This window comes from Fulvia fulva, chromosome 6, assembly GCF_020509005.1.
Source record: "Fulvia fulva chromosome 6, complete sequence".
Taxonomy (NCBI): Eukaryota; Fungi; Ascomycota; class Dothideomycetes; order Mycosphaerellales; family Mycosphaerellaceae; genus Fulvia; species Fulvia fulva.
In genome coordinates this window covers 1886623-1908682 of record NC_063017.1, presented here as the reverse complement: position 1 = coordinate 1908682, position 22060 = coordinate 1886623, and the positions used below count along the sequence as shown (strand labels likewise).

General features: G+C 53.4%; 12 protein-coding genes across 12 annotated transcripts; 6 read left to right on the top strand and 6 right to left on the bottom strand.

The window, feature by feature from the left end:
• Window positions 1-106: 106 nt before the first annotated feature.
• CLAFUR5_06938 (uncharacterized protein) lies at window positions 107-1075 on the bottom strand (the record flags this gene model as incomplete). Its single annotated transcript, XM_047906086.1, has 1 exon — window positions 107-1075. One exon carries the CDS (start codon window positions 1073-1075, stop codon window positions 107-109), a length of 969 nt encoding a protein of 322 aa, XP_047763621.1.
• An 815-nt stretch (window positions 1076-1890) lies between these two features.
• CLAFUR5_06937 (uncharacterized protein) lies at window positions 1891-2635 on the top strand (the record flags this gene model as incomplete). Its single annotated transcript, XM_047906085.1, has 2 exons — window positions 1891-1916; window positions 1966-2635. 2 exons carry the CDS (start codon window positions 1891-1893, stop codon window positions 2633-2635), a joined length of 696 nt encoding a protein of 231 aa, XP_047763617.1.
• Window positions 2636-2962: 327 nt separating this feature from the next.
• Window positions 2963-3266, top strand: CLAFUR5_06936 (uncharacterized protein; the record flags this gene model as incomplete). Its single annotated transcript, XM_047906084.1, has 2 exons — window positions 2963-2988; window positions 3029-3266. The coding sequence occupies 2 exons, from the start codon at window positions 2963-2965 to the stop codon at window positions 3264-3266; spliced, it is 264 nt and encodes an 87-aa protein (XP_047763616.1).
• Window positions 3267-4191: 925 nt separating this feature from the next.
• CLAFUR5_06935 (uncharacterized protein) lies at window positions 4192-5680 on the top strand (the record flags this gene model as incomplete). The annotated part of the gene is made up of 3 exons (XM_047906083.1): window positions 4192-4322; window positions 4372-5095; window positions 5414-5680. 3 exons carry the CDS (start codon window positions 4192-4194, stop codon window positions 5678-5680), a joined length of 1122 nt encoding a protein of 373 aa, XP_047763615.1.
• A 483-nt stretch (window positions 5681-6163) lies between these two features.
• On the bottom strand, window positions 6164-7017 carry CLAFUR5_06934 (uncharacterized protein; the record flags this gene model as incomplete). The annotated part of the gene is made up of 2 exons (XM_047906082.1): window positions 6164-6329; window positions 6380-7017. The coding sequence occupies 2 exons, from the start codon at window positions 7015-7017 to the stop codon at window positions 6164-6166; spliced, it is 804 nt and encodes a 267-aa protein (XP_047763614.1).
• Window positions 7018-7787: 770 nt separating this feature from the next.
• On the bottom strand, window positions 7788-8600 carry CLAFUR5_06933 (uncharacterized protein; the record flags this gene model as incomplete). Its single annotated transcript, XM_047906081.1, has 1 exon — window positions 7788-8600. The coding sequence occupies one exon, from the start codon at window positions 8598-8600 to the stop codon at window positions 7788-7790; it is 813 nt and encodes a 270-aa protein (XP_047763620.1).
• A 104-nt stretch (window positions 8601-8704) lies between these two features.
• CLAFUR5_06932 (Efflux pump dotC) lies at window positions 8705-10461 on the top strand (the record flags this gene model as incomplete). The annotated part of the gene is made up of 4 exons (XM_047906080.1): window positions 8705-8719; window positions 8853-8988; window positions 9042-9204; window positions 9333-10461. The coding sequence occupies 4 exons, from the start codon at window positions 8705-8707 to the stop codon at window positions 10459-10461; spliced, it is 1443 nt and encodes a 480-aa protein (XP_047763619.1).
• A 409-nt stretch (window positions 10462-10870) lies between these two features.
• CLAFUR5_06931 (C6 finger domain transcription factor nscR) lies at window positions 10871-12355 on the bottom strand (the record flags this gene model as incomplete). Its single annotated transcript, XM_047906079.1, has 3 exons — window positions 10871-11357; window positions 11411-12114; window positions 12224-12355. The coding sequence occupies 3 exons, from the start codon at window positions 12353-12355 to the stop codon at window positions 10871-10873; spliced, it is 1323 nt and encodes a 440-aa protein (XP_047763601.1).
• Window positions 12356-14967: 2612 nt separating this feature from the next.
• On the top strand, window positions 14968-15669 carry CLAFUR5_06930 (uncharacterized protein; the record flags this gene model as incomplete). The annotated part of the gene is made up of 1 exon (XM_047906078.1): window positions 14968-15669. The coding sequence occupies one exon, from the start codon at window positions 14968-14970 to the stop codon at window positions 15667-15669; it is 702 nt and encodes a 233-aa protein (XP_047763618.1).
• An 84-nt stretch (window positions 15670-15753) lies between these two features.
• On the top strand, window positions 15754-16273 carry CLAFUR5_06929 (Dothistromin biosynthesis regulatory protein aflR; the record flags this gene model as incomplete). Its single annotated transcript, XM_047906077.1, has 2 exons — window positions 15754-15788; window positions 15850-16273. The coding sequence occupies 2 exons, from the start codon at window positions 15754-15756 to the stop codon at window positions 16271-16273; spliced, it is 459 nt and encodes a 152-aa protein (XP_047763076.1).
• A 938-nt stretch (window positions 16274-17211) lies between these two features.
• Window positions 17212-20202, bottom strand: CLAFUR5_06928 (DNA ligase 4; the record flags this gene model as incomplete). The annotated part of the gene is made up of 1 exon (XM_047906076.1): window positions 17212-20202. The coding sequence occupies one exon, from the start codon at window positions 20200-20202 to the stop codon at window positions 17212-17214; it is 2991 nt and encodes a 996-aa protein (XP_047763077.1).
• A 547-nt stretch (window positions 20203-20749) lies between these two features.
• CLAFUR5_06927 (Farnesyl pyrophosphate synthase) lies at window positions 20750-21945 on the bottom strand (the record flags this gene model as incomplete). The annotated part of the gene is made up of 2 exons (XM_047906075.1): window positions 20750-21673; window positions 21832-21945. 2 exons carry the CDS (start codon window positions 21943-21945, stop codon window positions 20750-20752), a joined length of 1038 nt encoding a protein of 345 aa, XP_047763082.1.
• Between the last annotated feature and the right edge of the window lie 115 nt (window positions 21946-22060).

Genomic DNA, 22060 nt, shown 5'->3' with positions numbered 1-22060 from the left:
ATGGCGGTCGGTCGTCAGAAGGCTATGCCAGATACCGTGATGTACAGGCAAAGCAAGCGTATGGAGCCTTGCTTCGCAGTCCACGAACGGACTGATCCAACTCATTCTACTCCCGCTTGCTGCTAACCATATGCTCACTCCCTCCAGCATCTTCCATCAACACCCCAGCCTTTCTCAACACCCCCGCCGTCTCATCAATCATGACTCCCCTCACGCCCTTCACATCCTCCGCAAACCTGACAGTCTTCATCCACTCCAACACATCCTCCTTCGAATACCTCATGTTCCCTGTAATATACTCCACCGCCTCCTCCTTATTCCCCAAATAATGCTTCACTCCCTGATTCACCTTCTGCAGCATCTCCTGCACGCCATCCGCATCATTGCGCGCAGCAATCACCCAACTCGGCCAGGGTGTGTATATTTCTCCGATTCGTTTGAGTTCGCCGTTGTCCCAGTAGTGTTTGGTTGTGAAGTGCTCCCACATGAAGAAGTCGCTGCTCTTATCTTTCTCGACGCTCTTGCGTAGCGCGGCGAAGTCTCCAATTACCTCTACCTGGAATGGATCTCGAGTGCCTCCTGATGTGGATGGTGCGAGCCATCCGTGCTGGTCTGCGAGGACGTAGGACATGACATAGCTTCCACTGCCTATGCGGCTCACTCCTACTCTTTTGTCTTTCAGATCGGAGACGGACGTTACATCACTTCGTGATGCGCCTGTGGAGATGGCCCAGCAGAGAGGCGATTCAACGTACGTGCCCACGAGGCCGTAGCGACGGTCCTCACCTGCTGACCTGGTCTTGCCCAAATCTGCAACGAAGCCTTCGGTGAGGCCTATGGCGACATCGATAGGCTGGCTTTTGGAATCGTGTTTAAGCGCTCCGGCGAGGGCACCTGTGCCGGTTGGGAAGGGTATGAGGTCGGCGTTGAGATCGTAGTGGGTGTGCGCAAAGGCGAGGGGTGTACTGAAGTGTTCTGGCACATATCCTATCCGTAGTCGTTTTGCCATTGTGGTGGTGGTTGAGAAGTTACGGAGGCCGGTCGAGGTGGTTCGTAGACTGTGTCTTGCGAACATGGTGATGAGTGAGGTGTAGCGGACGGCGGATGATGGTGATGGTCATCTTGTCGACGTGAAGCATTGGTCGTGTTCGAGCTTCGTCAACGCCGATGTCATCCATGTCCGCCGACGCTTCATGGGTTGAAACTCAATGAGCAACAAGCTGCGGTCCGTGCGGGAGACGACATCACCCTAGCAGTTGTTACATGTACCTCCTTCCTTCACATCCACGTCATGCACCTGCCAGAATCACCAGAGCATCAGAGTAAAGAGCGTCTTATCGATATCGATATGGTAGGGGACGAAGCTTGAACGGCAGCAATGCTTCTTACTCGACATGGACCAGAACTTCGCCTTGCATTCGTGGATGCATCTGGCATCGTAAGATTTTAATCGGTAACATCTCTAGGAAGGATGCAAACAACTACATGTATCTTGAGTCACTGCTCGAGCTCGGCTCAATTCCAAAGCCCGGCGAAGTGCTTCCACGACCGCTGGACGACGAATGCGAAAGCGTCAAGCCGGGCAGCACCCATGGATGTATGTGCCAGACGAAGGTCAACCTAGGTGTGCCCCATCGTGCCTTCGGCCAGGGGCGAGGTATATTACAAGTATGGCCATTGCCATCTTTCGATTGACACCGCGGCTGCCTCTTTCTGCTAATGCTGCAGGCACGAACGCGGCCATGGCTGAAGTGCTCCTATCTTCAATCTCGCTCACGAGTAGACAGAAAGGTGCTGACCTTCTCGCTGATATCGAAGCCGTTGCTACTTTTTCTAAACTCCATCAGAAACTTGATCACAACAGAGACATGCTCGTCAGTCCTGACCAGCATGGACAAAATCATTCAGTTTGCCCAGTGAGTATCCAGGAGGTCATGAGAGGAGTTGTGGCTGACATGCGTGCAGGAGCTACGAGAACGCCGAATGGGTCACTATCACCCTCGAAAATACCGACAAAACCTACACCGTTCAGAAAGCGCTGCTTTGCCAAACGTCAGACCACTTCAGCAAAGCCTTGCGCAGGGACAGTTCTATGGAAGCGAGCGAGCAGACGGCACATGTTCCGCATTGCACCGTCGAGACTTTCTCAGCATTCCTGTACTGGCTGTGCCATCGGCAGCTACCTGACATGCGGTCCGGACTTGAGGGCGCACATCCAGATATACAGGAGGGGCACAGTATTGCACATCAGTCGCTGCTGGTCTTGCTGTGGTCTTTCGGTCACGATTGGGAAATCCCCGAGCTACAGAACGCTACCATGAACACTCTCCTCGACTTGCTACAATGCACTTCGGTCGCAGTAGAGGCTGTACAGCTAGCTTTTGAGCGGACAGGAAACGGCAGTGAGATCAGTGAGGTGCTGGCCAGTGAGATATACCCCGAAATCTACAACAAGCACAGTTCCGAGCAGAAGTTGCACGAGCTCGCCGCAATACCAGGTTTCCTTTCTGCATCTTTGGTAGCAGCGAGAGACTACCACAACTTAGGTCGTGACTGCAGCTCTACAGATGACGCGCCATCCGGACAAAGGGATCGATCGGAGTTCATGGTTCGTGAACGACGGGACGGTCTATGATGTGGTCGTGTTGCGCGAAAGGATCATATCGCCGAAGAGCGGGGGGGACCGACGTAGATGCCTGGTGTTCCGACGATATGGAGGACATTCAGTGAGCAGATGAAGTTGTTGTTTCATGATGACATGTGACTAGGTAGTGAATGGCTCGATTTGATTACTGTCGCTGCGTCACAACCCCTGCCTTTATAACGCCTCGCGCGCTGTGCTTTAAAATCGTTTCAGACGCAAAGTGCCACTTCTCCTCTCACACCTGGAGCAAATTGAACCACATCCACCAGAACAGATCGAAATACAATCACAGCAGGTACTGGAGAGCCTGCAGCAGACATGGAGGAGATCAGCAAGTCGATCGAGTGAGTGTCTACGCATTCCTCATTTTCAACATCATACCAGCGCCTACCTCGAGGACGAGCTCGTCACAATCGCACTCGACAACTGTTCACGTACCTTTACCATCTCGAAAGCACTGCTGTGCGGCGCATCGGACTATTTTGTCAAAGCACTTAACGGCAGGTTCAAGGAGGCAGCGGATCATATCTTGCGCCTGCCAGGCTGCGATGAGGCAACGCTCCGGTGCTTCGTATACTACCTCACTCACGACAAGGAACTTCCCGACCTCGAAGCGAGGTGAGCTCGCATGATTGGCTCTTGGGATGACCGGGACAGCGAGTCGACCCAGTACGCCCGGCAACACATCCTCATCCTTCTGCGGCTGTGGAAGTTCGCGGATGCAACACTGATGCCCAAGCTACAGAATGCTGCTGTGGAGTGGATCTGTAAGCTCATGTCCAGGATTAGCATCGACGTCGATATTGCACGTGCCGCTTTCGCGGATACAGCCGAGGACTCGCCACTGCGCAAGGCGATAGGTGGGGAACTTATTAAGCGTAGCGACCGAGCGCTAGCCACACCGGAGTACGAGCTTGCGAGTACGTAGGTGAGGCGTCAGCGAGGGAGTGAAGCTCTATACCAGCCCTCAACTAGCCTTGGCGCCCGCTCTGATTGGTCAACTTTCAAGTTTTAGGGTCACGTGACCTACCGCACTGTGCCTGTTGGCGAACTCGCAAACATATACCCGTCGCTAACGCCTATGTCGTCGTATAATAAGCACTGTACGTCGGGTAGCGGTAGCGTGGATCGCACGCTACTTTGCAGTCTAGAAGGGTTGGTAGAGAGCTCCACTCCGCTACGCTTACCTTTGGAGGTTCACAACCGCCAACAGCACATTTTCAGTGAGTGGCAGCTGGAATACCTCATGCCAGGCGCGCATCTTATGGGTGAGCTGGGTGCTATACCCGGATTCTTTCCACTCTTCTGCCAGCAACTGCCGCTCTGGATGGTGGCTAAAGACTCCGACAAGACTCGGGCACCTTCAGCTGAAGAGAAGTGGAAGGACTATGAGGTCAAAGAGGAAGATTGAACAGGTTTGCGCAGGTCTACGGAAACTGCTGTGCGCAGCATGCAGAACAATAGGTGGGAAATTGAATGAACGGTGTCTAGGCTTGCAGTGAGACTGCTTGATTTCAGCCGGTCTCACATACGGCGTGTCTCACAGCATGGCGTTTTCTGCTTTACTAAATACCGACTTTGGCCGCCTTTCCACGTCACAAGCTATCTACCATCGCTTCATACCATCCCACGCAAACAGTCACCCTAACAAAATGAAAGACATCCGAAAGTCTACAGAGTGAGTTCAAGCAGTATCCAATCGCCATTGGACACTGACTTTTCCGCAGGGCCTTTTTGCACGACCAGACGATCGCTATTGCCCTCGAGAATTGCTCACAGACCTTCACACTGTCCAAAGCAATGTTATGTAATGCCTCGAGCTACTTCAGTGCGGCACTCAATGGACATTTCCGAGAATCCACAGACCACATCCTCCGGCTTCCTGGGTGTGACGAGAATGTACTCATATTCTTCGTTTACTACTTGACCCATCACGAGAAGCTACCGACCCTTGGGTCTGAAGACGAAAACGAAGATGAAGGCGCGGAAAAGTTGTCCGACTTCGATCCAAATTCAACATGGAGCCAGCGTGTTATCTTCGCAATACGTCTGTGGAGGTTTGCCGATGCGTGCCTGATGCCAAAACTGCAAAACAAGGCTATGCGACTATGCTGTACGGAGCTCAAAAATGTCAGGGTGAATGCCAGCATAGCTCGGGCAGCCTTCGAGGGCACAAGCATGGAGTCTCCGCTTAGAAAAGCGGTCATCGACGAGGCCATGTGGGACTGGATACCCCGCGGGCCAAAAGAGTCAGAGGCCTACGAGGCCATGATGAATGAAGTGGGTGCCATACCAGGAGTCTTCTCTTGTTTTTATCGAGCGCAAGAAACACAGAAAATGGGCTTCTGGGAAGAGAAGCCCTCGAGCGGAGAGAGTTGGGAGCGCTATAGAAGTAGGATCGTCCTGAACGCTGGCGTGAATGAGGGCATACTAGAGCATCTGCAAATGCGTGTGGGTGATTGGATGTCTTGAGAAAGACAAGTTATCAGTCACCACAGACACTGTAACACAGTCCGAGTGATTAAGATGCCTCCGTAATGCGTCACTGGCCAAGTAGCACATCGCACTTACTGATGCTACACCCGTGCATTGTGGGTCCTTCTCACATGCTCCGAACCCATTCTCAGGTTTCCACATTCTTCTGATGCACTTGAACACCTTCCTCTTCAGATTCGAACAAACATCCACCAACACAACAAAGTATGGATGAGATCCGCCAGACCACGAGGTCAGTATTTCCAACACTTTCACGACCGAACAGGATGCTAGCTTCACATTAGTGCCTATCTCGAGGATGAGCTCATCACGATCACGCTCGAGAATTCCTTAACCACGTTTAGAGTCTGGAAGCTGCTTCTCTTCGGAGCCCCCGACTACTTCCGCAAAGCACTCGAGGGACGCTTCGTGGAAGCCGAGTCTCGGACACTACGGCTGCCTGGCCACGACGAGGACTTGGTCCGTGTGCTGTTATTCTACCTCCACAACGGCTCGATCCTAGACTTCCGCAGACGAGACATCGGGCGGATTCGTCTATGAGGCTGACTACCTTCTAATCTCACTCTGGCAATTCGGAGACGAGCACCGTGTGCCGAAGCTACAGAACAAGGCTATGCGACAGTTCCTAAAGCTGACAGCTGACTACGCGCTCGGCGCGAATTGCATCAGACACTGTTTCGAGAAGACCGGAGAAGGCTCACTTCTAAGCCAGGCGGTGTCGCTAGAAGCAGTCCATGCCTGGAAGGACGTGTTACATGGCCCATAACAGCACTATGGACAAGCTCGCCGTTGTACCTGGCTTCTTCGAGTCTTTCTCTCGGAGCCTGGCGTACTGTCTAGCAGAGTGCAATCACAGCCCAACCTACAGACCCACCAGGAAAGGTAACTGGCAGCTGTACATGGCCAAAGAGGACTAGAGCCCTTGAAACATCAAGGCTTGGTTCCGAAGATACTAAGACTACATATTTCATACCCTCCCCCAGAGTATCGCCTCGTCCATCACCGGCAGTAACCTACTAGGCTTCACCACACAGCTGGACCACTTGACTTGAGTCCCGCCATAGCTTGCTCAATGGTGATGACATTGATCGGAATAACCGGGCAAATGGTTTGGAGCAGAGCATTATTAGCCGACTGACCACCGCCGTATGGCTGAGGAAGCTCGATAGTGTTGTTCATGATCAGGTAGCTGCCAAATCTGTCAATCACAAGCCTTCACAACAGCATTGCTAAACTTACACCTTGTAGTCCAAGTCAAAGAAGCGGTACATAGTGGTCAAGAGGGCACCGCTTGTCCTGATGCCGCTGAAGATGACAGTGTCGATCCCTTGTGCCTCAAGTATGGTCTCCAGCGAGTTTCCAGAACCAGCATAGTATCTCGACTTCCCAAGCACAACGTCGTTGACTGGATCTGGCTTGAACTCGGAGTAGATCTGGGTAAGGGGATCACTGCTATCTCCAAGCATACCTGCCTCACCAGCCCATGGGGTGTTGGTGGTAATCTCCGGCTTGCGAGCAGAGGCGTGGTAGATCCTAGTCCAGATGGAGAGCGGTGCAGGCGTCTGCGAGTGAACCGCTCCCATCCAGTCTTGATTGTTCTGGATCCACTTGCAACCAGGTGGAGTCTTGACGATGCCACCTGCGACGGCACTGATCATGTCAACGTTGAGGATCGTGTAGTGAGAGCCGAAAGATATAGGCTCAGACGGCGAGATCGAAGGAGCGAGGCAGTCAGGATAGCAATTGTAGTCAGGAAGACTCTCGTTGAAGCTAGGGCAGCTGCTGAAACCTGGGAGGCCGGCAGTAATATTGATGCTGAGGGAGCTGACACCGGCTGCCAGGCTAGCCACAAGGCTGGCCGTGCGTGCATAACGCATGTCTGTGCGGTGGATGATAAATGAAGGTAACTTGGAGAGAGATGCATTATGGTGCCAGGAGTACTTGAGAGGGTGGCTGTGGTTGTAGTTGATCAACACCGCCATATGGTACCATCTTATATATAACGCAAGAGCAGAAGAATCAACTTCACCTCGGGGCTCGGTTGCGCCACTCCAAAGTTCCGGAGAGGTCGTGTCATACAGATCGTTCCTCCGCGAAGAGTGCTCTTGGTGTCACTGCAAAGAAGGCTCGGGAATATGTGACTGAGGAGCATGCCATGGCATGCATGTGTTCGGTGCTCCGACATTGCTCGGCTCAAGCGAAAGGCCAAATGCGCATGGATCGGGCTGCACGTGTCCTTGGCGCGGCGAGGCAGAGTTCAGCCAGGAACCCCCGATCGGTCCTACGTTGCATGACTTTATGGGTCGATATCACATTGTTGGCTGGGGCTTTCATCAGAACAGTGCTAAAGCCGCTGAGCCCGGTGCTGCTGTACACCGTGATACGCTACAGACTTGCGCTAGACACGCGATCCCACGTGAACCGAGCCTTCAAGAGAGTAGCATACATACTCAGCCCATCGTTCGTGAAGGAGATCGTCATCTTGTATTGCTGGACAAAGTCTGATGAAACATGTGAGTGCCAAGAGGCCACTGACGCTAGACCGGTGACCTAGATCTCACGGACTGTATATAACTTTCATCATGACATGAGACTTCTCCATATCTACAAAGCTTCATGTACGATCCACCGTCCATCATTGCAGTCATCATAATCTGCCATGTACTTTGTGATCCTTGCCGGCAACCATCCAGATCGGACGCCCTTCCGGGCGGCTTTGCCAACCTTCGGTCTGCCGGATGTCTTGCACTGATGATCCGAGTACGAGAGCTGCAAACAAGTACTGTTCCGCTCGCAAGTTTGACGACACCGCAGCGACGTCGAAATTCGGAGGCTCGTCGCTCTTCCGGGAGGGCACAATGTCGCCCGAGAGATTCTGCCATTCTTGTTGATCGTGCTCCCGGAACCTTGGCATCACGATGTCCCTAAAGACATCCCTATGCTTCATTGGTTGCACCGAGGTATGGTGCCGTGCAGTCCAGTTCTTCTCATAAACCCAGAGAGTTTCAATTGTGCTGGGAGATGCGTGATGATAGCTCACTACCGGGTAGCACCAAAGCTTTCTATAGTAGTTCTGCTCGGTATAGTCGAGCATGAAAGGACTCTCGCTTTGCAACAGCGGGTATGCCCACGACACTGGAATATTAAGGCGATGCTGGAGCGCAGTAGCCAGAACGCAATCGCCTGCCCAGTGCTTAGCCGCGAATCGATCCCAATATTGCGACTCACGAGAATACAGGTCCGAAGTGGTATTCATGGCTGATTTCGAGAGAATGTAGCCGGAGCCACCATGAGCGAAGCCTTGCTGTCCGATCACTGAGGGGTTGCCTAGATACCACTGCTTGCTATGATCGAATCTTCCTAGCCAGTTCACCAAGTTGGTTGGAGATACCCAGGTGTCGGCATCTGTGAATATGTACCACTTTGCTGTGGGGTGCATTTCGTATGTTTTGCGAACCATCGGGAGGCTCTTGAATCTGTCAAGTCGCGTCGAAGGCAGAGAAGACAACGGATGAGGATCGGGGTGCTTACGATGACAAGAGTAAAGGACTTGTTGCGATTGTGATGACTGCTTTGGCGGTGAGTATTGAGTATGCTGTGTGCAAACCACGGAGAGCTGCTGATGGTATGAATCCAGTTGGCTGTGTTCTTATCCGCACTCGATACCACGATCGTGACCACCGCTTTACCTGTCATTGCAGACCACTTGTAGTCCTCCGCGGGCTATACCTGGGTCGGATCGGCATATCTTCTTGCCAATGCTGCTGCTACGCCATTATGGGGCAAGCTCTCGGACATCTTCGGTCGAAAGCCAATGCTGCTGTTTGCAAATGTTGTGTTCTTCATTGGTGGGTCTCAAATTCGAACTTTCGCTCTGTGCAGTCCGCTGATTATACCATAGGCTCTCTTTTCGCGGGCCTTTCGAATCGCATCGGCATGCTCATTGCCGCTCGCGCTGTACAAGGTATTGGAGGTGCCGGCCTACTGACTCTGGTGGACATCGCAATCAGCGACTTGTTCAGCATGCGTACGCGCGGTACATACCTTGGCATAATCGGTGGTGTGTGAGCTATTGCGGCGGTTATCGGTTCCGTAGTTGGCGGAGCTCTCACACAGCGCGTCAGCTGGAGGTGGTGGCAGGCATGGCCTCTGCTCTCTTCTGGTCGCAAACGTACTGACCGAATGATCTCAGCTTCTACATCAACCTCCCCCTCGATAGCCTGGCCTTCATCGTAATCCTCTTCTTCCGCAAACTACCAACACCTCGCGTTCCCATCATCGAGGGCCTTCTCGCAATTGACTGGCTCGGCAACTTCTTCGTCACGGGCGGGACCGTCATGTTCCTACTTGGCCTTCAGTACGGCGGCGTAACACGCCCCTGGATTTCCGCCATCGTTCTCTGTCTCATCATTCTCGGGGCCTTCTGCCTCGTCGTCTTAGTTCTGGTCGAGTGGCGCGTAGCAAAATACCCACCCATGCAGCTCGACATCTTCAAATCCCGCTTTAATGCCGCCCTGCTTGTCTTGACGTTCCTCCACGGCTTCACCTTCATCGCGGCATTCTACTATCTCCCGCTGTACTTCCAGGTCTCCCGCGCAGCTTCGGCGCTGCTTTCTGGTGTATACCTCCTACCTGCAGCAATCCCGACTGGCCTCGCAGCTTTCGCGAAAGGTGCCTTTATTGGCATCACTGGAAACTACCTCATCCCAATTTACGTCGGCGTCACCTTCATGACTTTAGGCTTCGGGCTCTTCATCAACCTCCACGCCGACAGCAGCTGGGCGAAGATCATCATCTACCAAATTATCGCCGGCATCGGGATGGGTTCTCTACTCCAGCCTCCCCTCGTGGCACTCCAAGCTGGCATCAAACAGCGCGACATCGCGTCCAGTACCGCAACTTCCAACTTCCTCCGCCTGATCGCCGAGTCCATCTCCCTCGTCGTAGGCCAGGTAATCTTCCAGAACCAGATGAAGGACAAGACACCCTACCTCATCTCTACCATTGGTTCCCGACTCGCAGAACAGATCGGTGCGCATGACGCGGCGGCAAGTACATCGCTCATCCATTCGCTCGGTGGGGCGCAAAAGAAGGTGGTGGAGCGAGTCTTCGCGAACAGTCTGAGGCCGGCGTGGATCATGTACACAGCTGTGGCGGGTCTCTCGATCGTGGCGGCGCTTCTGATCAGTAGGACTGTTCTCAGTAAAGATCATGAGATTGCAGAGGTGGGTCTTGAGGCAGAGAAGAGGCATGCTGCGGATCGGAAGGCGGAGAAGGCGGCGAGAGGCAATAAGAGTGATGGGCAGGGACCCTGGGTGTAGAATCGTGTCTTTCGATGCGGCTTCCGGGCGGTGAAGTAGTGATATACCCAGTCATAGAATGATCGTGCCAGTGTAAGACGACAAATCGTAGATACGGCTTGTGGCAATCTATAGCACTCCTCAGCTGAGCTCAGTGCCCAACTCCGGCAGCCGTCAAGGAGTGTGACGACAGAGAACGCAATAGAATTGGCGACAGTTTGATAAGATGTGAGAGGGAGCGCCGCCGCCCTGCAAGTCCGACGAGATTGTCTTCACGGCATTTGCGGACTGGGGGACCACAGGCGATGTCCATACTGCTGAGGCGACGGGGGAAGAAGGAAATGGGCACAGAAGAAGCCACAAACTCCATTGTTCGCACAGCCCGTGTCATCATGCTCCATCCCATCCCAGCTCGAGCGCGGTTCTCTCCTCACCACACCATATCATTGATATTCGACTCATTGATATCGTCGATCAGCAGGTCCCAATGCAACCAAGACATATCGCCAGCCGTCCCTTGGCCTTGCTGCTGATAAATCATGGATCCAAGCTCCATAGATCCGGCGGTGTCACCATGTTCGGGATGGGGAGCAGCCACAGAAGACGCAGGAGTGGGCAGCACATTAGCGGAGGTCGCATCGGACATGCCGTCTAGCCAATACTGCTGATACCGAGCGATAGCATCATGCCGCTCGAGGGTCTGGTGCGCAAGCCTCTGCTCTCCTCTGACTTGCTGCACCTTACGCATAAGCTTCATGATCGGTTTCCAGAGCAGGCCCGACTCCGTGTCAGCTACAAGCTTAGCATATCCGTCGTAGGACGCTTGAGCGACTCGCCAAGCTCGATCCGCGAGCTCGCCGTCGCGTGCACAACAGAGTTCTGCGAGAACGACGGCAAGAGCGTACCATTTGACCCAACTGGCATGGATGTTAGCAAAGCTCTGAGTCTTTTGTCATGCTGCAACACCTACGAGAACCAGGCCCACTGGGCGAATGCAATCCAAGATCGCTTAGACTGTGAGCGCTCGAGAACTTCGGTAGCTGTCACTAGGAGGTCGAAGCGCTCTGTGGGGCTGTAGTCGGGATGTACGAAACCGTTTCCTCGCTTATGGAGAGGCCTGTATAGCAGCAGGCGCATGGCGACTAGGCTTTCCTCCGCAACTGCGACGGGAAAGTCCTGTATAGGCTCAGTATTGCCTACAGTGCCAGTACCTATCCGTTGCACGTAGCGCTCAAAATCGGCTAAGCAGCCAACTTGCTCATAGCCTGCGATCAAAGGATCGATGTTACCATCGGCGGCCGAAGACCCTATCTCGGCGAGCTTTCTCTGACAGAGACTAGCATGGTAGACGAGTAAGCTGAACGACATCTCAGAGAAATGACTCTGAGGTGAAAGCGACTGATGACTGAGCGCTACATCGTTGACGTTGCTGGGAAATGTCGGAAAGCTGTCTGATTTCAGGAGTGGTTGGGATCCTCTGTCAAACGCGGAGTGCATGTCCAACACTCCGATACTGAACCAAAGTCGGTGCCGAAGTTCGCTTTCCAGAGGCGAGAGCTTAGATGGCCGGGACATGTTACTGTCTAGACCTAGACTTAGTGCGCTGGCCAAACGTATCGCGACTGCGGTAAGGGTCCATTGGTGTGCGTTGGCTTGGCAAGCACGGAGACCAGCCTGACAGAATTAGCAAGGGAAAGCTAGCTTTGTCGATCGCTCCCGAACTGCCCGGGTTTTGAGCCATGTAGCTTTTGACACGTGCGCTCAGACGCAGGGCACAACTTACCAGGTAGATAACGAACGCCTGAAGGGTAACAAAGTCCCTCGTGGAGAGCAGGTTCGCGCGGACGAAAGCTTCTTCTGCACTTCTGCGGTACTGCTCTACGATAGCGTCCCTGCTATCTAGCTCGTGATTCATCAGGGAGCATACCGCAGTGAAATATATTGCCGATGCTAGCGCGTGATTGCTGGAATTTGATGCCGAAGTATCGTGGGATCCGTCATCTTTGAGAGGTGATATCGTTGAGGGCCAGTGCAGAACTGGAATATGGCATCGACACGTGTCTTGTACACATCGAGGAGATATTCTTTCATCTTGGGCGTGGGTGCATGCTTAGTCGGCTCGGCTGTCACCGACGCTCCGAACAAGATCATATGTGAATCCGCAGAAGCCGGCGCCTGCGAACTAGAGCTTGAGTCGCCTGTTGCAAAGGATACTGGAGAAGCACTGTCGATCTCATCTGGACCATCGCCTAGCCCGTCGCCTATTTCAGGATCATCCAAAACACTCCGAAGGCCAGCAACGGTTTCCGTAAGCTCAACCCAAAAGTCATGAGCGACGAAGGAGTTTGCGTTAGCTTGAGACAGTGTCGATGTACTGTCCAGCATGCCATGGTCCTGTACAAACACGTCGAATCCAGTCCTTGCGAGCTGTCCACAAACGTATACCTCAGTTGTGTCGGTCGCATTGGATAGCTTATGTTGAAGAGAAGTCACGATAGCCTCCAATCGCCCAATGCGGTCCCGCAACGCCTGCGAACTAGCAGCAGGGACAGCTTTGGGATTTTTCCCTGTGCGGCCTCTAGGTAGGCGATGTCGCTGAACGCTTGTGCAGGCCAGACCAGCCTTCAAGCACGCTGTACACGTGGGCAGTTGTTTGTCGCATTTTGTCTTTCTCGGAAAGGGAACATAAGCTATTACGATGTGCAAGATTGGGGAGGGTCCTCACCTTTCTCCGGGTGCATTGCTGGCAAGAGAGGACCGCTGCCGGTAAGCTCATGTTTGCCTGGAGGCATTGATATGCGTCTCAGAGCAGACGAAAGCCGCAGATCTTCTCGCGACAGTGGTTACCAGGCCCTGGGCCAGCCGTGTCGTAGTCCGCATACCTATCGCTACGCACAGACATTTGTCAAGCACGTGCCGACTGTCAACGAATACCAGACTTCCTGAGAGCGTTCATCACAGTGTTGGTACTGTGCTTGAGGTCTATGACGAGATTGTGATGCAACCTGCTATCTATCTGGACATTCCCAAACTCTGTTCAGCCTGTTTGGCGCTGGTGGCGCAGTTGCATCCCAAGCTATGCCAATATGAGACGAGGCATATTCCGACTGGATGTAGGGCACCCAAGCTTCTGTTGGAAGCGAAGTTGTGTCCGCTGAAGTGCAGCAAGCAAAGAGCGATGGAATCACCGGTGTCTGCGGAGGGTGTCAGCACGGCTTCAATATGCTCTAAGATGCAAGATAGAGTGCATGAGTAGGGTGCATGCATTCAGCTGAACCTCCTGCTGTATTTGGCAGGACGATCGACAAGAGCCTGGCTGTGTGGCCACTCGTTCAGTCGCTTATCGCAAGATCATCCGCTTGTCCAGACAGCATGAGAGCGCGTGGTAGGGATATGGTAGCGGCGCGCGCGGGTGGTCAAGCGTTAAAACGATACAGCCGTGCCCATAGAGCGTAGCGGTCCCAGGCCACGTTGCCAGCCCTGGACAAAACCTTAATTGGCGAGCCCTGCCGGCGTGAACGTGGCAAATGCACCTCGCGATAGTTCTCGATGCTGGACCCTTCGGCCGACCTCACCTCTAAACACGCAAAGCCCGGCGCAGTGACCCTTGGAGCGCCACAGCTTCTGGCGTTTGCGTACCCTTCGAAGATGTGATTCCTGCTGTTCAGACATGCCTCTGCTCTGCAATTGCATTTGCTGGGAGTGAACGAATGCGAGAGTTGGACCTTGTGGGTGTTGGAGTTTGCTACAAGAGCGTTGAGTGTCTTCAGACATTTGCTGGACTACTCCTCCACGTGCCATCCTCGTAGTCACACGTGGACCTCATGCCTCCGACTTTCCGATGCGTTCGCACAAGCATGCTTCCGAAGAAAATCAATGTGAACCCTCCAGCCTCGCGTTAATTTGTTATGTCGATGTACATCTCCCGAGGATTGAGAAGTTGACCAAACGCGCTATCGCTGTCCGAGGTCAAAGCGCCACAGCTAGGTCTTACTCTGCAGGAACCATTGAGTTGCTGCTAGAGTAGCTCAAGACATTGTTGGCCTACGCCAATCCGCAGAGCCTCCAACATCGTCTTGTAGGTAATTGGTGTTGCTGGCTTAGATCGTCCTGTGCGTTATAGTGCATTGCCAGCCGCACTGAGCTTCGCTGTAGTATTGGGACAACTGCATGACGCCGAGGCTTGCACAGCAAGACAAGTCGATTCTGCCTGATGAGTCGCAGTACATCCCCGCTGGTTCGCGAGCTGGTTCGCGAGTGCCATGTATATAGCATGTTATTTTCCCCAGTCTCGCGGAAGATCGGTTGATAGCATTCTCGCCTGGACCATTCACCAACCAAAACTTCCTGACACTGGCTTGATACTTTGGCACCATGCAGACAAGCAGTACAAAGCAAGGGTCTCGCGCCTAGAGTCCCTCTCAGGCGGCCGTACCAAAGTTGAAAGATTCCTGCACGTCGTGCGCCACCTCCAAAGTTCGATGCTCCAAGGACAAGCCTTCGTGCAACCGCTGCAGACGAAGGGGTATGGTCTGCGAGTATGACACCTCAAAACGCACCGGAAGGACGCCATATCAGTCGAGCAAAGCCGCCCAGCGCGACCGACAAGCTACGGACGCCTCGACCAATACGGCAGACGAAGACGTGCTGATGATCAGCATGTCTGATGTAGCCCCAGAAAGCATAGCACAAGACAGCCAGTACCTGCTTGACCAACCGATGCTACCATCACCTTTCGACTTCGGCAACCAAGATTTGTTCACTGAGATGGACTTCAGTACTGGTAAGTGGGACGACTTTTTTGACTCGCCGGTCTCAACGGATCCTGGATTCCTTGGCGACAGCCTCGACTACTTCTCCCTTCAGTCCCAGCAGGCCACGCACTCCAGTACAGCTGTTGCACCGCAGAGACCTCGTGCACACATGGACCACCAGAATCACTCGATCTCGAATACTGCTGGCTCCACATCGTCGGAGAGTAGAACGCAGGATCTTCATCGGCAGAATCGATCAATGCTGGACAATGGCACTGCCATGATACCCGCGAATGCCTTGAACATCAACCATGAGTCCGATCTGGACTTGGGAACCTTTCCCACCCCAGCCGCCCCGCAGTGTTGCTTGACCACAACGCTCGGAGTCATTCTACAACTCAACCTGAACGACTATTTTGGTTGCACACGGCCAGAGTCCAGCTATCAGCCTCAGTTCCGACGCAATGTGGATTAGGTCGTCCAGGAGAATGAGAAAGTCACAGACCAGATTTCCAAGATCCTTGCATTCCCTTGCTCGCAGGACGAGTACCTTCTCACCATGATATCACTGGTCATCTTCAGATTGATCGATACGTAAGTAATTGCAACCTGAAGATACCCTCACGCGAGTACAATGCTGATGATCGCGTTGCAGGTACTCTGCTGCTGCACAGGAACCGTCCGTGCAACTCACGCAGGCTTCTCCCGCAGATCACCCGAGCATTGAGCAAGCGCACGATGTTGCAGACTTCGCATCAAACTTGTTCAACGAAAGCATGGCACGATGCGCAGATGACGAGTCTGGCAAGACTGCAAGGACTGTGCTCAATCACCTGTACCGAGTCCAGCGATTAGTAAATCTGCTCTCGAATCGCTTCGAGGGCATGAAGCTGCGAAAGCACATGCACCGCTCGAGCGCCGGCAGTATCAGCTCCGATGTATTTGGAGATGTGTTAGGTTCGGGTCCAAACCGAGCACAGTCAATCTCTTCAGGGGCATTTGACACGCTTGAGACGGATGTCAGGAAACGGCTGAGGAATGTCTGGTTCGAGATCATCGACCTCGTCCGCAGGGCATGATTTTGCATCGGTGTGTGGTCCATTAAGTTTCGCGGGACCTTGCAGGTGCGCCTAGCATATAGAGATGGGACATGTTGATGTCTGGATAGGAACGCACATCCTTGGTACCAATCCTGAGCAGGATCCGCAGAACCCGCAGCCAATGCTGTACTTTCCAATCAGCATGGTGGATGTAAGATCCAAAAGCCGCATACGCCGCTCAGTGGTCGTCAAGTGCCGTCCTATGCTTCCGCGGGCCTGGAGCTCTTGATGAAGGTTGCATCACTATGATCGCAATGCAAGAAACACAACAGAGCAACTGCGCGTGTGCCGTTTCCAGAGGTCCCGAGGTAGGAGAACTTTCAAGCGATGGAGTGAGGTGCGTTTTGCTAACCATTTGTAAGATGGACTCGCTGCAGCTGGACTGCAGTATCGGCCTGAAGTCCAGTATTGGTCACTCGTCCGATGGTGTGCTGGTTGGACTTCTCCCGCGAGAGAAAGGGCGCATCCAGTATCGTGCTGATGCTGTAGTGATGTTGTGTTGAGGAAGAAAGCGAGGTTGATCTGGGCAAGAACAGGTTTCTCCAAACGCCCCTCGGCACGGACAGCCAAGGGTGACCTATACCCAATAAATCAAGGTCGGACCAGTCGGTCGTGAACACACACCATGTGAGAGTATCACTGGCTCGGCCCTATCGAGCGAACTCGTAGCCTTCGTCGATGTCCAAGGCGTGTTCTTGTAGGCCTTAGCAGTCTTCGCATACTGCACGTTCTAGGCCGCTCGAAGATCTCGAAGCCTTGCAGTGAGTCGAGCGCGATCTCAGCCTCTCCTGCGCTGGGGGATACGATGAAGGCTTTCCCCTTGGCTTTCATGTCGATCTTTTCAGTTTCGCGATGACTTAGTAGATCCAAATCCCTCGATCGTCCGAATGGAAAACGACACGCCAGCCCTCAAGACCTCAGAACCTCAACCACTCACACCCACTAACAAACATCGCCCTCCTCCTACCCTCATCCCAGATCGTCGCTCCAAGAAAATACTTCTTCACCCGATCCACCGGCCTATCATGCCCCTGACACTCCTCCAGCATCCTCCAATCCCACACCTCAACCCTCTCCTTAAACCTCCCATCATTAAGCTGTAGCACAATCTGCACCAACGCCCGTGTCGCGGTCCGGCGTTTGTGCTCGACCAGCACGATCTTCCGCATACCGGGGTGCGATTGCGACTCTGAGACTGTGTCGGTGAGGGGATCGTGGGAGAAACTGTTTCGGTCCCAGTGGGAGAGGGTGGGAGTCATGGCGACGGCGTGGGTGGACAGGAGATCTTCGGTGATGTAGAGGGTTGAGGCGATGCAGGGGGCGAGGTAGATTGTGGTGTTTGAGAAGGCGCAGGTGCTGTTCTCACAGAGATGAGTCTTGGAGAGCTGAGTTGTGGTCGGCCTGGTTGGTTGGACCAGTGTGACAACTTTGTTGACGATGTTGGTGAGTGCGCTACTTCGTGGAGCATGCCTAGCTGGTTCCCGGGTGGGACTGCCATTGGCTGTGTTGGTGATGTCGTTCAGCGGAGATGATACTGGTGGCGTCAGTCGACTAGCTTCAGCTGAGGTCGTGCTATGGTCGGCGCGTACCCGTTTCGCGACTGTGTGCGTCTGCGGTCCTTCTAGAGCTCGCTTGCGACACCTGGTCTGATTGGGCGATGTGGTTGTTGGCTGGGCTGCAGACGACGGTAGTGGAGTCGGCAGGCCATCGACACCAGGATGCTGATGTCCTGGACTTTTTACCCTGCCCGAGACACTGGCTGCTGATATTGAGGCTCGCAAAGGCGTGAGAGACGTTCTCGACCTAGTGTACCTCGGGGTCATGCTCATGCTTCGTTCTCTCTCGAATGTCCTCTTGCTGCTCGCCTCAAGCTTCGCAATCCAGCGTAGGGTGTCTTGCAATTCGGAGTCGGCTGGTGCTGAGCGAGCGGCATCACCTTGTTGCTGCAGCTCCTGGAAAGTAACACATTCCATCCATGTTCGATCTTCGTGGAGCTTCTTCACACGAGCATGCCGCAGCATCAGGAATCGGCAGTTTGACGGCTTGTCAAACCCAGAACCAAGCACTTCGACCACGAACGGCTCGTCGAAGACGACATCCATCTTCAGGGTGATGTGTGAGTCAATGTTGAACTTCTGAGGGGCTACACCGGGCGTGTACGGCTTCCCAGCGAACCTGGCAACGATGTTGGCCGCTTCTAGAACAGGCTTGGGTATGCACTTCTCGTGATCGACCGTCCAGACGTACTTGTAGATGGGTCTTGCATTGACTCTGCGCACATCGTCCTTGTTCGTCAAGCAGCCTAAATGGAAGCTGGTATATCTTGATGCAGTAGAAGTGGTCGCGGCGGCCTTTTGGGCGACGTAACTCGCACCAATCACGGCGAAATCTGCTTCGTCACCCATGCCGTCAATGTAGTCTTTCTTCAGCTTGATGAAACTGTGCTTGAAGTCATCCGGACTGGCGTCCAGAGAGAAGTAAGGGACGCCACACGGCTTCAGCACTAAGCCCTCGCAGCGTCGCCCGATCGCATGGCCAAATTGCTCGATGAGCTTTCGTCGACCATACTCTCTGTCAGTGAAGTCGATCTTCTTCCACTCAGCACCTAGAGCTCGGCCGTGGATCTTTCGATATGTCTCACGCAGCCACTGGCGTCGTTCCTCGACTGGCCTGTTCATCACAATCTCGTCATCGAGTAGCAATATGTCGAAAAACACAATGGCAAGATGCTCGCAAGCCCGCGGCTGTGAGTCTGCGTCTGCACCAAGTCGTACGCCGGATCTCGTGACATGCTTTCTGATTTCATCGAATGGCATGACGCGATCCTCTTCGTCCGAGTACACCACAAGCTCGCCCAAGAATATCGCCCTGCGCTTGAAGCGGCACTTAGCGTCTCCTAGGCGTAGCGAGCTGATCAGTGTCTCATGCAGTCCAGCGCGGTCCGCAGTAGCGTCTTTGCCGCTCTTTGCATATATCTTGATGCATTTCTTCCAGTCTGGCGCATGTAGCAATTCCACGTGTACTTCGCAGTATTCGCCATCGTACTTCCGCTCAATGACCCACTCTTGTGATCCGAGCATATTCAGACAATGCTCGATGCCTCTGGCCTTGTGGAAGGTCGGACGACCGACTTTCGTGTTTACAGTAGGCCGCATTCGCTGACTCGCCTGGAGTCTGAATAATCGTTGAGATCTCGGGTCTGGCTGTGCATGATACTCGCTCAGCTCACCCTTGAGTAATCCAACAGCAGACCGAAAGCTTCGCTGGAACCGTAACAGATCCGGAAGCAGGAAGTGGAAGTTCTTCAAAATGAAAAATTCATCCAGTCGTACGGGAGAGAAGTCCTTGAGTATGAGTCTGGCAAGCCATTTGCCCTCATCGGGCCTCACACGCTTGAGAAGACGAGCAATGACTGGATCTCGCATTTCTGAAGAACTGCGCGGCAGTCTTGGAATTGATGGATCAGAGAATATGCTGCCACTCGCCAAAGTCCCCAGCATATCGTCCACTTCTTCGAGCTGAACAGGTGGGTGGGCGGGTGTTCCTCCGGCTCTCAGGACGCGTTCCAGACATGCCGGAAGATCGCCGAAACCTGGCTGCTTGTACGCCTCGAGATCCTTCAGTCTGGCAGTACCAAGGCCAAGGGTTCGGCTTAGCATGCGGTACAGGCTTTGTGTTTGAATACCGTAGACCCGATCTGTTCTCCATTCCGGGAGGAGGGTCGATAGTAAAGCGGTCTGGCCATCTTCACTAAGCTCGATGATCTTCCGTCTGTGAGACTTGAACCAGGACTCGATGAGCTCCTTTGACTTGGAGTATTTGGCCGGACCGAGTAGTGGTGCATCGCATGTCTCGAGCCTCTCGAGGTTGTTGAGTAACGTGCATGTTTCTATGAAGGGAAAAGGCATGTCTCGTAAGAAATGTGGTATCTAGATGACCAGATAACAAGATGATGCGATCCACGTCGTATCGCAAGCATTGTCCAAGCAGTGAACACCAAGGAGAAAGTGTTGAATGCAGCACGTGATATCGTGAGAAGTCGCGAGGAAGGAACGAGGTGAAGTGAGTGTAGGAAGGAGAGACGCGTTCTTGACAGCGCGTCGTGAACATGCATGTGGGGCAACAGAGCGAGCTTTGACCAATCACAAGCACGAGTTGAAATTCGCCAAGAGAGTGAAAGACGTGCAAGGACAGTGAGAAATGCATTGAAGGCTGATGGACGATACGACTCTGAGCAGAACGCTGAGTCGCACGACTTCGCCCTCGAGAGGCGAAAAGCACACTTTGAATACAGTATGTGTTCACGAGTCTGGACGTGCCTGTTTGATGCTGTTCTACTCGATTGGGTATCTTAAACGTGTAGCAGCAACAGTAGCCTGGGCTGTGAGCTTGCATCTATACTGGGTGGGATACGCGAAGGGCGGCACAAGATCTGAGACACAGAGCTGTCGTCACTTACTTGCTCCTCTTGTAGATCTTTCGCAGGAACTCCTCAAACACCTCCTTCTTCAATCCACCGCTCTCGTCGATGTTAGCAATCTTCTGTCTTAGCTCACCAACTCGCTTCTCTTCGTAGTCCTGGTACACCTTCTCCAGCTGAAGCTCATTGAAGAGCTTCTTCACTTCCGCCTCGCATTGTGAGTTCTTCTGACCGTAGTTCTTCTCAAGCACTTGGCGCTGTGCAGGTGAGGCGATTTTGAGTGCTTGGTTGACGAGCCAGCTGCACTTGTTGTCTTGGATATCAGTGCCGATCTTGCCGAGAGTCGCTGGATCGGCAAAGTTGTCCAGATAGTCATCCTGAACCTGGAAGTACTCGCCCATCGGTATGAGGATATCCTCGGCCTGCTTGAGGTTCTCTTCCGATGCGCGGCCTGCAAAGTGCATCGCGAGGGCCACAGGCAGGTAGAAGCTGTAGTACGCCGTCTTGTAGATGACGATGAATGTGTACTTCTCCAAGCTGAAGTTGTCCAGATCGACGTGATCTTCGGGTGCTGTGAGCAGATCACACGCTTGGCCCAGCTCCGTCTGGAACGAGACCTCGTGGAAGAGCTCGATCACGTCGAGGTAGTACTTTTCTTGGCGGAAGTACTTGCGCAGCAGCACATATATAGAAGACTCCAGCATGAATGCGTCGTTGATGGCAACCATTCCCACATTTGGCATGAGGTACCAACATGGGTTGCCTCGACGAGTCTTGCTGCTGTCCATGATGTCGTCACTGACAAGGAAGAAGGCCTGCAGCAGCTCGATCATCCAGCCTAGGGTAGCCGTCTTGAAGAACTCATCTTCGTTGAGTTTGCGGCCGAGCAGAAGCTGGGTTGTGTCGATGACCGAGAGACCGCGGTTGCACTTTCCACCAAGAGTGTTGTGGTTCAAAGACTATTGCACTGTCATCAGTCAATATCCTACGTAACCAGTGGCGTTGTGAGTGTGGTGATGTAGGCTCGCATCAAAGCGCAGGAGCGACATCAATGCTGCTAGCCCTAGACCGCCCAAAGCTCCTGCATCCAATGCTCGGATTGTCATTCTGCACGCACCTGCTCAAACCACTCCAGCGCCTGCTGCGGAAGCTTGTATTTCTCGCAGTGCTCTTTCAGATCCTCGACAAGCTTCGGGAACACCGTCTCAAACTCCTTCAGAGTGACGGGCATCTTGTCGATCGGACGTGGGGTATTGATTCGGCTGAAAGACACGAGTCGCTTCGCTGTGACAATCTGGTTCGGTTTGGTTCGTCGAGCTGTATGGAGTGAAAGCCGACAGAGACTC